Source organism: Drosophila tropicalis, unplaced genomic scaffold (assembly GCF_018151085.1).
Source record: "Drosophila tropicalis isolate 14030-0801.00 unplaced genomic scaffold, ASM1815108v1 contig_859, whole genome shotgun sequence".
NCBI classification, from domain to species: Eukaryota; Metazoa; Arthropoda; class Insecta; order Diptera; family Drosophilidae; genus Drosophila; species Drosophila tropicalis.
Window position 1 is genome coordinate 5,357,940 of NW_027173353.1, and position 17,538 is coordinate 5,375,477.

The following is a 17,538-nucleotide window of genomic DNA, read 5'->3' on the forward strand; positions in this document are numbered from 1 at the left end:
CTAGAAGGTATTGAAATCATATTAGTATTCTTACCCTTTATAGTTCATTGATCATTTAATCAGAGAAGTATTTTTCAGTTTTGTTGCATTTTTTCTGTCCTAATGAACTTATCCCCTCTCTTATGCCACTCTCTACCCATTATTCCACTCGATTGCAATCCAATTGCATTTTGCACCACTGTACGAACGCTTAAGCGAATTTTCGTTTATTCTGATTACAAAAGGCGAGCATCCAAGGCAAAAGGAGGGAGCAGGCAGGCAGGAGCTGCAAGGCGAATGGAAAGAGCCCGAATGGTTGGGTGGGTGGTTGGGTTGGTAGGTGGGTAAATGGGTAGGTGGCAAGTGAATAGAGATGGGGTAAACCTGGGGTATGGCTGTGCCCAGAGTAGGGGAGGCCAAGCACAAATTCCAACTTTACTTTAACTTTAATGTTGGTTCGGTTCTGTTTCTCTGTGCTGGCTGAAAGCTTTCTGTGCGACGATGACGATGACGACGACGACTCTGACTCTGGTTCTGGCTCTGTTTCTGACTCTTACGATGTTCGCTCTTTCATTTTTGTATACTCTTCGTGATCTCGAATATATATATCGAATATTTATGGAATTGGGAACAATGAAATAAGATTCTTCAATCAAGGATTTAAAGGGAAATTCATTTGAAATTATTATAGAAAGAGTAATTAGTGACACTAAAGACACATCTAAACGATATGGATGATAGCCAAAAAAGTATGTTTAAATTAGGTTCAAGTAAAATTAATCTAATTCTTTGAATATCTTTGATAATTTCTTGTATATCTTTGATATATCTTCGCTTTATCTTATTATATCTTTGATATTATAGAAAAAATCGCACTTTTAAAGGTAGTTCGGGTTAATGATCTTAATATCCTAATATTTCATGTTCTTGGCTTAAATAACATATTTGAAGTAATTTCTTAAAAGTTCTTTTTTATACTTATGTATATCTCTAAGGTAGAAAGTTTCCCAATTTCTTCCTCAAATCCTATATATTTACCGATTTAACCCTCGAATACTTACATAGATCAGATCGTACTATGACTTTAAAAAATTCTCTTGAATTTGGTTTAAAGAATTATTACAGAGAGTATAATTGTTTATGGTAATCTTATGATCGGTCAAATAAAAAACTAATAATAAGAGAAACTCTTTAAGAGAGATAGAGAGAGAGTTTAGGGCATACAGTTTTCGTTGCTGGCAATGTAAATTTTAATGCATTATTCTCCTGGTTCTTGTTCTTGGCTCTTCACTTGGTCTGATGGTTGCTGTTGCCTGGTGGCTGCTGATGTTGCCGTTGCCGTTGCCGATGCCAACGTTGAGGCTCTTTGCCTGGTTGTTGGATAGTTGACTGGCTCTGGCTCTGGCTGGTTGCAAGTTGCAAGCTGCCTTCAACGTTTGCTGCTTTTGTTGCTGCCGTTGCTATTGCTGGATGAGATGTTGCTGCTGTTGTTGTTGTTGTCGTTGCTGCTTTTATTATAAATTTTTGCTGTTGCTGTTGTTGGGGCTGACGCTGGTTCGTTGGTTCGTTCATTTGCTGGATATATGTATTTTTTTTCTCTCTTTTTTTTTCATCGTCGTTGCCGTCGTCTTCGCCATCGCCATCGCATGCTTCACCTTCGTCCCACCACCACCAACCGCTTATTCGTCCCAGCCCCATGCCTCTGGCCGGTCCCCCCCTCATCAAGGCCCCTTTTATCCAGCGTTGCTGCTGTGGCGGAGTTTCTTGTTTTCTTTCAACGTCGTTGCCGCTGCTTGTCGTAATTTTACTTGATTTTTTTCCTTTTCTTTTTATTTTTGTGCTGGTGCTGCTGCTGCTGCTGTTTTCTGGCTGGTTCGTTGGCGTTTTTCATTTTGTGTGGGGCCTGTGCTGGGTCGCGTTTTTTCTTCTTCGTTTTTCGCTTCTCTTCTCTCTTTTGCTGTCGTAAGTTGGTTTCGAAATAAACTTTAATGCGAACATTCATTTGGTTGGGTTTCAGTTTCTGTGGCTCTGTTAAATTTTGAGTTTCTTCTTTGCTTAAATTGTGAATGCGCAAACAGCTTGTCTATGGGTTAGCTAAAAGCATACTTTTGGGGGCAGAAACTTGGCACATCTAACGGAAAGAGAGATATAGATTTTGGTTTTAAAACCCTTGGCGCAGGCCAATAATATCGAATTGAAATTCATGTTTTTTTGAGTTTCCATATAAAATTTTTTAAAAACTTTTTTGTGTTTCGGGATTCGGTTTTGATTTGGTTTGACACGCACCAAGTAACGAACCTACGAACCGGCGAACGTCCTCGACAAGCCCAACAATAACAACCAAAGCCAGTAACCACTTTAGCCTGCTTCTTCTCCCCCTCTCTTCTTTCGTCCACTACCTTCTTTACCTTAAGCACAAATGTAGAGGTTCATACAGCAGATACGCAGAGACTCACAAACACACAGTCATATTTATATTTATATATACACATTTAAACATATATGTGTACATCAGATGTATGTATGTAGGTATGTACGTAAGTATATATACATATTCAGAAAATATATGAAGGCGCAGCTACACGCGCTGGAAACGAACCGACCAACCAACCAACCAAAGCACAGTGGCTCATATGCTGAATGTTTCTGGCTTAAACCAATATTTTTTTATATTTTGGAATTAAGCATTCTGAATTTCTCCTAATACATTTCCTTTATCATATTCAGTAAACATATTGAAGGAAAAACTCAGTCAATTTAAACATTTGCTCTAATAATGAACACAGATGCTTGTTTTTTTTTTACCAGGATTCTAATTGGTTTAGTCGCTTTAATAAAATGTAATTTATTTTCAAATATTTTGAAAATAGTTTATTATTGGTTGAAGGAAAACATTTCGAAATTGGTCCCACTGTGCTTGGGTCGACTGAACCGACACTAGAAAACGACAGCATGAAGAATGACTGAGAGATTGGGCTATGATGGGGCATAAAATGCTCTACTATAGATAGAAATGATATACACAAGTTTGTGTAGCTATCTAGAGAGACATTGTATTGAGAATGGAACTTTGTTTAGCCAAATTCCCCAAATTATATTAGAATTTTCAGTTCAAAAACTGTTACAAGGTTGGGATATAGTAACTTATTCCATATCTAGATATGAGTATGTGAACTTCATTAAGCCATAAGGTTTTCTGTACTAATCGCACTACCTCACACAATTGTTGTTGGTGATGTGATGTTTGTACATTTGAAATAGCTTCAAGACTTTGGCTGGTTGGTTGGTTGGCTGACTGACGGAATTGCCTGGGACTGAATGTGGGGGCCATCGATGCCGCTGCCGATGCCGATGCCGATACAAACGATGTCGGTTTGAAGCTAGCTGGCTGGATGGCTGTCGTCATCGCTTGAATTTGAATGCAATGTCGTTGCTTCTAGATTGTTGTTGCTGTTCTCGTCTGCAACAAAAATTTAAAAATGGTTATTTTCTTCTTCCGGAGCTAGCCTAGCCTGGCTAAGACCTGCAACATTTCTTCTAGGGGGGTTCCCAACGTTCGGTTAAGTCAAGAAGTGAGATTAGTCAAAGAAGAAGAAAAGGAAACGCGACATTTGCGTAGACAAATTGCAAATATTGACTTGCAGAAGATGTCGAAGACTCCTGGAATTGATCTGATACTAGATATGCAAGTTGTATTTTAATAGAAATATAAAAATCTGGAAGAACTAACTAACTTTTTTTATATATGTTGAAATTAGTTTTCCATTATTTAATGAGGATATAGTTTAGCCAAATATTTAAATTAAGAAAGATTAGAAACAAATTGAAGACAATAAAGAAATCCTGAAACAATTTTACAATTTTATTCTAATCAATTGCCAACTGTGTTTTGATTTAAATTAAGTGGCGACACTGAGCACTTGCTCAGTTTTTACTGTCTTCAGCGCTTTCGACTCACTTTTACTCAAACTTCGATGGTGGCGAAACCCGGTGGCTGCTTTGCTCAGTGGCGACACGCTGTGAAAAATTGTTTCTAGGGAGCCAGTTCGTAAAAGCTTTAAAACTTGGAACCATTTCATTAGGAACCAGTGCAAATCCAACCGAGTTGTCGAACCTGAAAGCTCCAACATCGCACCGATAAGTCGAACAAATTTGACAACGTCAAACTCAACGTTTTTTAGCAGATTTTTAAATTTTTATTTGTTTATTGCTGCTCTATAAGGCCCTCAAGGTAGCGTCTTGGGCCTCATTCTTTATACCTTATGCTATTTAACCACCGAATCGCCAGACCCTTGGCTACAGACCCTTCGCTGGCAACGGAAATACTCTAGGATTAGCTCAACCTTTTGGAATTATGGCCGCAAAGATGGAATGTGTCAGTCAACACGGATAAGACGCTGCATATAACATTTGCCTATTGCAAGAGCAACTACCCCAGAGTCAGCCTAAATAGGACTGGTAAAATACCTTGGTCTTACCCTTGGTAGTTATTTAATCTAGAAAGGTCACATCAAGGTCAAGGGAACTCAGCTAAACTTAAAACTGTACAAAAACAGTGATTACTCGGCAGGAGACCGAGCTCAGCACCTGCAACAAATTGCTGCTCTAGAAGACCATTCTGGAGCCTGTATGGACTTATGTCATACAACTCTGGAGCATAGAGACTTACCCATCCACAGAGACCTTAACTGCTGGACAATAGCATTAGAAGTTACCCACTTGACTTGCCATTTGGACCAGAGACGGATTGTTGATTCCATCCCCATTTTATGATTACATTTAATTTGCTTATTGCCAAATTGAGCAAGATTGATAATTGAAAATATTTTGAATTGGAATCAAACGTACTGATATGAGTGAAAATAAACCAGAGGGCCGGGGCTAACTTCGACCGCATCAAAGTTTATATACCCTTCAACTTTTTTTGATAACTCTTCCGGATGCCCTTTTATATAAGTTTGTATTGAGTTCAACCAATCACTTATAGAACCAGACGGCGTTATAAGCGGATTCGTTATAACCGGATTCTACTGTAGCTAGTTTTAGCATGTGATGAAATGAAATCATTGTCCCTAAGAGATTTAATGGCTGCAGAAGCCTGCAGGCAAAATTTGAGCATTTTGGCTTCAACATTTTAGGAAATAGTTCAGAAAAAAAGGTCAGCTTGACATGCAAAGACTCTGAGAAACGGAATGGACATACATACCTTCTTGGCCAGATCATCTCGTCAGAGACTTCTCTTAAATGCTTAAATTAAAATAACTCCATTTTTGGAAAGAATATAAAACTAATCGATGTGATTCTGTTGACAACAGAAAATAAAATTTTTTTGTGATTTTTTTGAAACTTTTTCTTTAAGATTTTAAAAAAATTGAAATTTTTTTTGGGTTTAACCAATTTATGGCCCACTACTGTGATAACAATTCTTCCGTTTGCACCATGCATATTAACGAGTTTATTATACCCCGTCCCCCTCCCTTAACTCAATTGATAATAGGAATAACAACAACAAATCATACGAAATTCCCAAAAATAGCTGATAAAATGTAAATAGACACGAAAAATCTGCAAGTTCACCCAGTGAACTTGAAACAGAAATTAGCAAACGACGTTCGCACCCGACCAGTTAAAAACCAACAACAACAACAATAACAAAATAAACAGATTTTGATGTTAGAGTCGCCTGTTTTTTATTTGGGGCTACTGCCCGAGAGACCTGGCGTGACGACTTAAACGTAGACCCATTCGACTTGCCAGGCAGCTACTAGTGTTCAGTTTCATCTGGTGCCCCCCTTCCTCCTCCAATGCTCTGTAGTAGTAGTAGTAGCAGCAGTCGGTGGTAGGCTACAACGTTGCATGCTCTGGCAGCGGCGATTCATTTAACTTTAACCAGCGAACATCATCGGTCGCGCATGCTCTCAATGATCGATCGATCGATCAGTAAATTCGACTTTGATTTCATTAACTCAGTTCGCTCGACATCAGAAAGTGATACGTTATTACCCTGCCACTCCCACCAAACGTGTAACAAGTGACGCCTACATTTCGTAAGTGCATTCTTGATAGCAAAAAGAAAAGAAAAAATTGACTAAATTGCTGATTGAGTATTGAAAACGTGTTTAGAATTTCGTAAGAGAATTCCAAGTAAGGCGTGAACGCGTGTGCCAATTGCAGCCGGATCTGTGGACGACAAGACGTTAAGTCTAATTACATTTTGTGTGTTACACTTAGTGATAAATTATTTGCAAATATAGACCGGGTGACAAATTCGTTAAAACGAAAACTACACTAAAAATGCCAACAGTAACAAGTTTTTGAAGTGAAAAATAAACTAAAAACATTTGCAGTTTTGTGCTATTGCTTTTGTCCTTTTTATTGAAAGTACTTTAAATTTCTTAGGAAATGTTTTAACTGACCTTAAAGAATACAATCTAGGATCCTCTGCTGAAGTCCATATGCAAATTAATAACATTAGAGCAAGAATCTTGCAGGATTTCAACAAGTTTTTGAAGTGCTTCTAAAGAATGCAAGGATAACTTTAAGAATCAACAGACAATTTGAAAGATAAAACATTAAAAGTAAAATTTAAAGAAAATTGAGAATAAGCTTTCTTTTGGAGACATTCATTAACAACGTGAATTTCAAATGGGGGGAAAAAGGGTCTCATTATATCTCGCTCGAGGAGGGAAAGAGAAAGTTCTAAATCTTAATATCTGTTCACATTAGCCATCCGTTTAGATTATAAGCCACTTTAGAGAAAAGTCTGCTAAAAATATGCCACAGAAATGATCAAAATTTGTTTCCCACTTGCAAAATGTTAAAATTTTAACATAAATATTTCGAATTAGTTCAGAGTAAAGTTACAACAGAAAGATTGTTAAAAATTTGTTAAACTCTGTTAATTGGACACAGTTAATAAACGAAATGTGTTAGTCATTGAGCATGAACACAATTAAAGGTGATATCTGATTGAAAAAAAAATTATGTTTCTTTTTTCCTCAACTTCTTGGCTAACAATTATCTAGATGTAGATATTTGTCTCGAACCAATTAAGCTTGGTTTCAGTTTAATGACCCGTCTCGTCTCTTTTGTATGATAATTATAATCAGAACTTGCCCTTGGTGTATCGGGGCAATGAAAACGAGACGAAAACCTTGAAAGGAATTGAGTTAGGTCGGGTTCTGTAACTCGGCTTGAAGGTTAATCACGTAGAACAAGAGGCTGAATAATGCGTGAAGAGATGTAAATGTAAACGGGTTTTTGTGTTTGTTGTTTTTGTCATGTAAAAACTTATCGGGGTTAATTGATTTGATTTATCGAAATTTGTGCAATTTTTTGACAAGTCATTGAAGATTTTCGTTTTTTTTTTTTTTTTTTGGCGATTTGCATATAAAACCATTTAGACCGCCCACAATTTAAAAAGGGGGATTCAATTTAGTTGAAACATCCGCGTGCGTTTTATGGGTCAAAAAATAGTTTGTGTTTTTTTTATTTTTGTTGATCGTTAGCGATTTTTGCTTTTTCTGTTTTGATCACTAACCGGTTGGTTAGTGGCCTGCATTTATTTTTTTTTTCCATTCCTCTTTGTTTTTTTTTTTGCGAATTCATTATTTTTATTGGCATTTCTGCATATATGTATATAGTATCTTAATCTGTATCGATGTAACCATCAAAACTTGTTGAACTTGAGCTAAAAACGCGTTATAACAAAAGAAACAGAGGCGCTGCCTGACAGCAGAAGGAGAATAGGAGGAAGGCATTCGGGCATGAAATTGGCCAGAACACCTTTAAACGAAAAACAAAAGTGAAACTTCTGAGTCAAGGTCACTGCAATTTAGCAAAAGCATGCTAAATATTGCATATATGTATATAACTTGTGAATATATTCTATAACATTCTGATTTCATTTGACTAATTAGCAACTTTTTCATTTGAAAAGAGTCATCCAAAGATGAGGACTTTGTGGATATTCTGCCTGTGGCTTTTAATGCAACGAGCTGCTTCTCAACTGTTGGTGGACATAGTTCGGGATTTTGAGACTTCGTTGCTGAATAATCGCATACCAGACACCACAAACTTTTTGCCTGAATATGATTTTATTATTGTGGGAGCTGGCTCGGCGGGTTGTGTGATGGCCAATCGGTTAAGTGAGATTTCATCGGCAACTGTTTTGCTCTTGGAGGCTGGCGATCAGGAGACGTTCATCAGTGATGTGCCGCTGACAGCGGCCCTAACCCAAATGACACGCTACAATTGGGGCTATAAGACGGAGCCGACTCCGAATGCCTGTCAAGGCCTGAAACAGGGAGTCTGCAATTGGCCCAAGGGCCGCGGTGTGGGCGGCACTAGCCTTATTAACTTCATGCTCTATACGCGAGGACATCGAAGGGACTATGATGAGTGGGCGGCAGCGAATAACACGGGTTGGTCGTACGATGAGATTCTGCCATATTTCAAGAAATCGGAGCGCATTGGCATCCGAGAGCTCTACAAGTCACCGTATCATGGCAGAAATGGTCCATTAGATGTTCAATACACGGATTACAAGTCACATTTACTCAAAGCGTTTCTCAAATCTGGCCGAGAATTGGGCTATGATATCTCAGATCCGAATGGTGAGCATTTGATGGGGTTCTCACGTTCTCAGGCCACCATAAGAAATGGCCGTCGCTGCAGCACCAGCAAAGCCTTCATCCAGCCCATAGTGCAACGTAAGAATCTGCATATATCGATGAAGAGTTGGGTAACCAAATTGATCATTGATCCTGAGACAAAAACCGCTGTGGGTGTTGAGTTTATGAAACAACGTCAGCGTTATGTGGTACGTGCCAGGAAGGAGGTCATATTATCAGCCGGTTCTATAGCCAGTCCACAATTGTTGATGTTATCCGGTGTGGGGCCACGGCAACATCTGCAGGATTTGAATATCAGCGTGGTAAATGATCTTCCAGTGGGCTATAATCTTCAGGATCACATCACCTTGAATGGTTTGGTGTTTGTGGTGAATGATTCATCGACTGTGAATGATGCCCGTCTGCTGAATCCGACTGATATATTCCGCTATATATTCGCTGGACAAGGTCCTTATACCATACCAGGTGGAGCTGAGGGTTTTGCCTTTGTGCGTACTCCTAGTTCGGATTATGGTGAGTTTTACTCTGCTTTCTTTTAATTACTCTTCCTTTTAATTGAGGTTTTCGTTTGCTGTAGGCAAGGACTATACCGATATGGAACTAGTCCTGGGAGCCGGCTCGCTCAGTGGCGATCGTTTTGGCACCATGCGCAATCTGTTGGGCATAACTGATGAGTTCTATGACTATATGTTTGGGGATCTACAGAATAAGGAAACATTTGGCCTGGTCCCAGTGCTTTTGCGTCCCAAAAGTCGTGGTCGCATCTCGTTGCGTAGTCGTAATCCTTTTCATTGGCCACGCATGGAACCCAATTTTATGCAGCATCCAGATGATATACGCTCTATGATCGAAGGCATCGAAATGGTATGAACTTTTCCATTGGAAACCAACAAATTTTCTCTAATTTGTGTGTGTTGTTGTCATCATTCTAGATCCTACAATTGGCCAAGTCCCAGGCTATGACAAAGTTGGGCACACGATTCCATGATCGTCCCTTTCCAGGCTGTCAGCATTTGCCATTTGCCAGTCAGGATTATTGGCGGTGTTGCTTGCGTCTATACGGGAGCAGTTTACAGCATCAATCGGGCACTTGTAAGATGGGCACTGACTCCAGCGCTGTGGTAGATCCCGAACTTCGTGTACATGGCCTGAAGCATCTTCGTGTTGTCGATGCTTCGGTGATGCCAAATGTCCCAGCGGGTCACACAAACGCGATTGTTATTATGATTGCCGAGAAGGCATCGGATATGATTAAGAATTCATGGCGAATGAGAACTGATCCAGCAGTCCGAAATTAGCCAAATGTAAATGTTTTGTTATTTATTATTTAATTTTTCGAGAGTCATTCTAGTTGTTAGGAAAATGCATGTGATAGTTAAGTGAAAAGTAGATTAAGAAAAGTGAATAATTCTAAATGTTTAATAAATAGTATAAAATAAAATAAATGTTTTGCATGAATATAACTGGAGGTTTCCTCAGAAAGAGTTTAGAAAGTAGTACTTTCTTAGTATTTACCCATAGAAGGGCGGAAAGGTAAAAGAAAGAAAGGCACATTTGGCAAATCTGTTAACTATTTTGATGATCTTAAGCTGGATCGAAATTTTTGAAGCCAGAAATACTACAATTTCAAATGCAAAGAGTATACAAACTTCGTTACTACAATTTATGAAAAATATATTGGTATTTTTGGGTTAGTCACCAGCAAAAAAAAGCTGTAAAGTTTTTGCATATTTGATTGAACTTTGATTAGCACACAAACAGACCAAGCATCCAATCATATGTACAATCAAACGCCCATAATCATAATCATATGGTACATATATTGGTTATTGATCATGGTGATAATAATAATCAATAATATTATATATATTTAGCACTGAGATGTTAACAAATAAAATTTTCATCAAGTAGACAAATCAAAGAGCTTCCGGTTTTATACGATTCACATCATGCCGGTTGAAGTTCAATGTCATGTCTCCAGCTAAGCTATTTCCAACAACTTTTGGAATCTCCATAAAATATTACAAGATACACGAAATCAAATGATCATTATGTTGAGACTCAAGTTCGTTTCATTCGATGACGATAATGATGATGATGATGCTGACCCATACCAACGAAATGCCAAAAATATATTTGCATACGAAGAGCATTAAAAACGTCTTTTATTAATGAACAAATGAAAAATGTTTTGCAGTTTCAGTATCGATTTCGCAGTCTACTTTCACAATCATTTGTCTTAACCTTGAGTACCTTTGAGTTGTATGTATATATATATAAATAGATTGCCTGACAATATACACCTTTTTTTTTTGTCTAATGCATTTCGCTTAAATTTCGACCATTTTTTTGTTTTTTGCATTACCTTTATTTGATATTTGCTCAGCTTTTATGCACATTCATTTGCCATGACTTGGCAACTGTGCAAAATTGCCCAGGCTATATAGATATATGCATACATATGTCTAGTGTATTATTTGATTTACGTTCAAGTGGCCACACTCTTAAGTGCCTTAGCTCATAGTCGGTTTGTTTCTCCTGCTTTATAATCGATTAGACAGATCAAAGGCAGAAAACAAAATGGACTGCTAATTAAAATTTAAATGCTAAATAATAGTTGAGTATGTGATAAAAAAAAGTGATAGTTTGCTTGTAATATAATTGACCCAGAGCCAATGATGACTTTGCGTCTTTATGTATGCAAATAAAATCAAAGATAAACGAGAGGATAAAAACGAGATTAAAATCCACCCAACAAATGGCCTTAGAGAGTGCTACTTAAAACTCACACGATGAGATTGTTAAGAACTTTCGGTAATTTGGCTGAGTATCCTGAGTGCCAAATCTAAGGCTGTGATAGGGACTGATCTTTAATCCCTAAAGTATATAGTAAACACCAAATAAGACAATATTTGAATGTCCTGTGGATGAAAAATATAGAAGAAATTAGAAATTTAATAAAGACAAACAAAGTTCCATCCCATTGCATACTTCAAGGAGCAAAGTTTCCCATTTCATCCGTCTTTAGGGCAGTAGATCATCCCCATCGAGCAACTGACTTTTAGAGAACCAGAAAAAACTTTCCCCTGGTCTTAACACTGGCAAACAATTTTCGTTTTAGGCATTAGACTTTGTGTTAAGGCAAATATTACTGAATCGCGTTTAAGCTTAAGTTAAATTAATTGCCCAGGGTTCTATGAATCTGAAACCTTCAAAAGAATGCTATTAATATCTAAATGACCTTTTTAAGTTATTATTTGCACTCCCTGGCTTTAATTTGTTTTCAAATTCAAATCCAAATTCTATATTATGGCTGTCAATATTTGTTTTAAGCAACAAGCATTTAGTTTATCTTAACACGTCATTGCGAAAAAGCTTAATATTGAAATAAGTGAGGTGGAGGAGGTGGAATTTTGCATTACATATTTGCTAGTCAGTTAATTGAAGTTGCAATTCCTAGATCTATAAATGTAGACCAAACACAATCGGTTAATCGGTCAAAGCCAAAGAGAGAAAAAACGACGACCTTGTCAAGGCAACATTAATTGGTGTCTAACGTCGTCACAATTTAACGCCAAATATTATTCGCACGCTACTCTATATCAAAAAGTACACAGCCAAAAACACGATGTAGGTACAAATTGCCAAATATATATACATATGTATATAAATCACAATCATAAACACAAATCAAGTTCAAAGCTTGTAAGTGTGTTTGTGTGGTAGTTGTGGCAACAATTTGTTATTTTGTAGGTACTCCCTGGGCCATAAAACTCTCTCAGTGTCAAGTGGGTCGGATCTCAATTTCGGACATTTCCCCTGCGCCGTCTGTCTCTCTCTCTCTCTCAAGCCCCCTCTTACAATGGACACCTATAATTTGTTTGATGCTTATAAATCACGTGTCCAAAGCATAAAAATAATACAATAAATATATGCAGACGTGAGTTGAGGCACATAAAAAAAATTAGGAGGTGCAAAAGGCCAGGCAAGTGGCATAAGAATGGGTGGGAGGAATGTAAAAGAAATATAAAAATCAAAAACATATCAAACAATTTGTATTTATGATTACACAAATGCTGACTGACTAAGTGATTGCGGAGAGCTGAAAGTGTCAAGAGTGTGGCTCAGACAAAGCCACACAATTGAACTCAAGATTCCAACCAAAAAATGAATTATAATCATCGAATCACCGAAAGCCATTCGATGGCATGCTCTCGAAAGGTATAAGACCCCACCAAGAAGAGTCTGATGAATGAACTTGAAACAATTGACTTGTTGTCTAATGTGTTTATGTGCGTGAAGATAATTGGAATGGATGGTTGGTTGGTTAACTCAATCTGCAGCACATTAAGTTGAGGTGACTTCACTTAAGGCACAGCACTTGCAGCTAAAGAATGCATCTTAAGCAAGTATCTCTCCAGAAATTTCTACTTTAAGGCAATAGTGTTTCCAATGCCCAATAATTATGGAGTTTTCGTCTTGAGAAAAAAAGGAAATCAGAACAACTTCTTACCTTCATTTATTATTATCCGTTTAACTTCTTTTTTCTCTTTCCACGTTTCAAAATCTTTAACAAACAAAACCAACATTACGTGCTTTCCTTTTATTCAATCCCAGCGGACTATGACTAGACTAGTTTGTTATCCAAGTATTTAATCTAATTAGGAACTAAAGTTGTGTCAATTGACTGGTCAGATCTGGAATACAGAAAGTAATAAGTAGTTAAATAATTTATCTTTGGACAAGTATGTATGTTTATACTTACGGTCTAGGTATAGGCCTCTAGAGGTACTTGATTTTTGGCCTCCTCATCGAGAAATCTCTTAAAGGCGTTCTGAATGTTATACGATTCCATTTCCAAAATCTTCGTGCACCACGGTTGACGCAGTCCAGTAATCTCACCGAATAGTAGTGATTTTTGCAATTCGGTCTCGATTCTCTCTTGGGTGCCGACCGTCTGGGGCGGATCATCTATGGCTGCAGGCATTATGAAAGCGTTCTTCAGTTGAGTCGGTGAGGGTGTCATGATATTTAGATGCTCGTTGGTAATTTTCCAACGGCAAGCATCCTTACCAATACCCAAGCCAGTGGCATCAACTTTAAGTACAAATTGTCTGAAAAAGGCCAAATAAAAGGGAGCTTGTGCATTTTGAGCGCTTGGTGAGTCATCTTTGACCAAGCCATTGACATACATAATGGCTGATTTGGCATCGCAATGCATGACATCCGTTTGCAGAGACACAAAATCGTGTCGGACACTGGGCAATTGCATAAATAAACTGATTATCTCATCGCCGCCTACATGGTATGCTAAGCTGGCACGTGAAAGGTCCGCCAATCTCTTGATGTTGCTCGAATGTGTGGCATATGAGCGAGTACGTTGGAGATATTCCTTACGGTTGATCTCACAGGTTAATGTGAATATGGATATATCCGTATAATATTTTCGAAGATTCTCACGCGTTTCCAGCGACTCATATTCGGTTAGGAACTTTTTGAGAAAAGCCTCAGACAACTCGTAGGCGCCAACATTGCAAAGGAAGTTCTTATGACTGGCAGGCATCACATAGTCATGTGAGTGGGCACTCAGTTCCACATGATCCAAAATGGTGAGACCAACGAAAATTTCTCGCACAGCTGCCACATACTCGCTGGGCATGAGGTACTTCTGGCACAGGGGATTGCCATGGAGCGTCAATGACTTCAAGTGTAGAACCTCCAATGCACGTATATCCTCCAGATCTTGTATCCAGTTGTGACTCAAATCCAATGACTTTAGATGTACCATCAGGCACAAACTATTGAGGCCCTTTAGACGCAATATTTTGTTGTTCGACAATTTCAATTCGGTGCAATGGATCATGAATTTACGTGACGCTATGGTTAGGATGTTGGAAACAATTGGCGGTAAACTCAAATTGACCACAACGTTTTCCAAGCCAGGAGTGGAACGGAACATATCTAGATTCAGAACACGATCCTGTATTTTGAAGCAGGCATCTAAACATTTCTCAATGCGGCTATGGGGGTCCACATGACTCGATGGCTTAAACGGACTGACATTCATTCTTAAATAATAGGGTAATGTCCGTTCTAGATTCTCTTCACCCTCCCCAGTCGCCAATTGGGGTATCTTCAATTCCAAATTACATACCTGCACCAAGTGAAGGATCTGATCATAACAATTTCGCATTATAAAACTATGCTCGTTCTCTTCAAACTTGTAGTAGCAAGGGTAGAATTCACCAAGAGAATGATTAACTGTAGTGAAGAAGCAATCAAAGAGGACATCCTTAGTCAATGCATGGGCAGGATCGGGTATCTTGCATGCATGCCAATCCTTGCTATCTTGAAAGGTGACCAATTCCCATTTATTGGAGCAATCAATGCGAACACCATCGCATTCCAAGTCAATCTCGTAGTTAAGGGGCGTGTAAGTTTCATGGAGCTTATCAATTGCCACACCGTCGACCAGTTTGAAATTCTTAGACAACGGCTTCATGCAGTTGGGATAGCTGGAGCTCTTGATAATGGGATTATTGGCAAGTCTTAGCTCTTTTGCACGAAAGCGCTCCAAGTCCGAGCAAAGACGTCGATGTGATTTTATCTGATTGCCGGACAAATCCAACAAAGAATAATCTGTATCACCAAATAGATTCAAGGGCAGCAGATTCGAGATGCCATTATTGGCGAAAATAAATCCATTCACCAAATAAAACCGATCACTATTATGCTGGACATTCTGACACACCTGACGCAAGGTGTTCACATTGGCCAAACTGACCAATATCTGTTTGAATCGACGATGTGAACCGAAATTCGTGAGATTTAGTAATCCAGTAACACCATCCTGTTGCTCCAGGTTCTCCATGAGCGAGTCCACGACTCTGCCAATCTCAATGGGCGGATTAATGTGCCCAGAAGTGGGCTTGCACACATTCAGTATGACATTAAGCCCCAGTTGGGCCCTCGTTGATAGGGTGATATAAAGGCCATTGGCGAAGAGCTTATCCAATGCCGCTTTACAATTCCTGGCCAGAAATGTGTCCGCATGGGGAGCACTTTGATAGGCCACTGGATAGAATTCTTCTGAATCAATGGCATTGAAGAGCCCATCGAGTATTAATTTCTTAGGATTTGCTGAATACTGCAACTGATTCCTATGAATCACCCGAAACTCGTGCCAATTCACGCCGGGCACTTCTTGACCGTAACTATTGCATTTGGCATAGATTTTTCTTCCCGTATAATCCACTTCAATGGGCGCAAATCCATCGCCAATCTCAACGATGCGTTTCTGAGACCGACTCTTCTTCCAAGCCATGATGAGAGATGACACTTTTTGACGTCAAAAACCCAAAAAACAAGATAGGCGTTAATTGTAAGAGAATTTACTTTATTTGACAAGAAAAACGTTTTGCAGGAAAAAGCGCTGCGTCACGCGTGCCAAAAATAGATAACAGTGTTGCCAAATTTTAAAACTAGAACTGATCAAGTCAGCCAAAACCTCCAAAACCGCTAAAAACGATAAACTAAGTTTTCATCACCAGTGAAAGGGCCAGCACTAAATACAAAAAAAAGGACTTAAGAGAATGACAGAAAAAAGAAAAGTGAAAGACGTGAAATAATTGCTTCTGCTTCAGATCAAAAAAAGTCGTTCTTACTTTTTATTTGCAATTTACCCATAATTAAAATAAAAATAAAGATTGAATTTTATATTCTACAAAGTTTGCAAAACACGAAAAGAAACGGTTACAAAAAAAAAAAAAAAAAATATGGCTGTACTCGTTATTAATGACGAATCGCATTTCCAAGCAGAGCTCACCCAGGCTGGTGGACAACTGGTTGTAGTTGATTTTACAGCATCCTGGTGCGGTCCCTGCCAGAGAATTGCTCCCACTTTTGAGCAGTTTTCCACTAAATATCCCGAGGCCAAATTCCTGAAGGTGGATGTGGACAAATGTCAAGATACGGCAGCTGGGCAGGGTGTCTCGTCCATGCCAACATTCATATTTTATAAAAAGAAGTCCAAAATCGATAGAATTATGGGAGCGGATGTCAATCGTCTGGAAGCAAAGATACAAGAGCACATCGGTTCGAGCAGTGAAGAGGAAACCGGCGAAGATTATGGCCAGGGATTGGTGGGTCAACAACTAAACCAGTAAGCAATTCCCAGTAACTCTCTTCATCTTTCTTTAATAGATGGAATTGAACACCTTCATCTTGAATCAAGAATGCGAATGCCTCAACGAGGACGATGATCATAATCTAAAGCATGCACTGGCCTCGGCCGATGGTTACTTGCAGTCCGATTGTGATGAGCAACTGATCATGTCCATTACATTCAATCAGGTTGTTAAAATACATTCTCTAAAGTTCAAGGCACCCGTCAAATTGGGACCTAAGGATGTGAAGTTGTTTATTAATCAACCGCGCACCATTGATTTCGAAATGGCCGAATCCATGAGCAGTGTTCAGGATTTGACGTATGTTCAAAATGTTGTGAATTTTCCATGTTTCAATTTTATTTCAATTCTTCATCCTACAGTTTGGCTCAAAAAGACTTGGACCAGGGCCAACCCATCAATTTGCGCTATGTGAAATTCCAAAATGTCCAAAATATTCAAATCTTTGTCAAGAATAATCAATCCGGAGGAGATGTCACACAAATTGACTATATTGGCTTTATTGGATCCCCGATTATGACCAAAATGAACGATTTTAAACGTGTGGCAGGCAAAAAGGGTGAAAGTCATTAAAACGAGAGGAGGATGAAACCACCAAACACTACACCTACTACACCTGACTACAACAAGAGCTGAGGAGAGAAGAGAATCCCTTTCATTTTCATTTTGTGTTCTCCAATATTTCGACATTAAACAAATTGAAAAATAAAACAAGTTATCAATTTATTTTGAAATATGTA

The 17,538-nt window shown here is 38.6% G+C and overlaps 4 protein-coding genes across 4 annotated transcripts in view; 2 read left to right on the top strand and 2 right to left on the bottom strand.

The window, feature by feature from the left end:
* tara (taranis) overlaps positions 1–13,146 on the bottom strand; it is a 63,426-nt gene extending 50,280 nt beyond the window's left edge. The window contains exon 1 of the mRNA XM_068296910.1: positions 13,126–13,146. Coding sequence (XP_068153011.1) covers positions 13,126–13,131 — 6 coding nt within the window. The 5' untranslated portion in view covers positions 13,132–13,146. The remainder of the gene's footprint in view (positions 1–13,125) is intronic.
* LOC137582762 (glucose dehydrogenase [FAD, quinone]) lies at positions 5,774–9,910 on the top strand. The gene is made up of 4 exons (XM_068297431.1): positions 5,774–6,026; positions 7,919–9,125; positions 9,190–9,476; positions 9,545–9,910. Exons 2-4 carry the CDS (start codon positions 7,931–7,933, stop codon positions 9,908–9,910), a joined length of 1,848 nt encoding a protein of 615 aa, XP_068153532.1. The 5' UTR covers positions 5,774–6,026; positions 7,919–7,930.
* Positions 13,147–13,173: 27 nt separating the features above from the next.
* Positions 13,174–15,936, bottom strand: LOC137582136 (nuclear RNA export factor 2-like). The gene is made up of 2 exons (XM_068296580.1): positions 13,378–15,936; positions 13,174–13,309 (listed from the first exon to the last, which is right to left on the bottom strand). The coding sequence occupies exon 1, from the start codon at positions 15,934–15,936 to the stop codon at positions 13,381–13,383; it is 2,556 nt and encodes an 851-aa protein (XP_068152681.1). The 3' UTR covers positions 13,174–13,309; positions 13,378–13,380.
* Positions 15,937–16,022: 86 nt separating this feature from the next.
* Positions 16,023–17,538, top strand: LOC137582721 (thioredoxin-like protein 1). The gene is made up of 3 exons (XM_068297372.1): positions 16,023–16,753; positions 16,815–17,098; positions 17,161–17,538. Exons 1-3 carry the CDS (start codon positions 16,388–16,390, stop codon positions 17,369–17,371), a joined length of 861 nt encoding a protein of 286 aa, XP_068153473.1. The 5' UTR covers positions 16,023–16,387; the 3' UTR covers positions 17,372–17,538.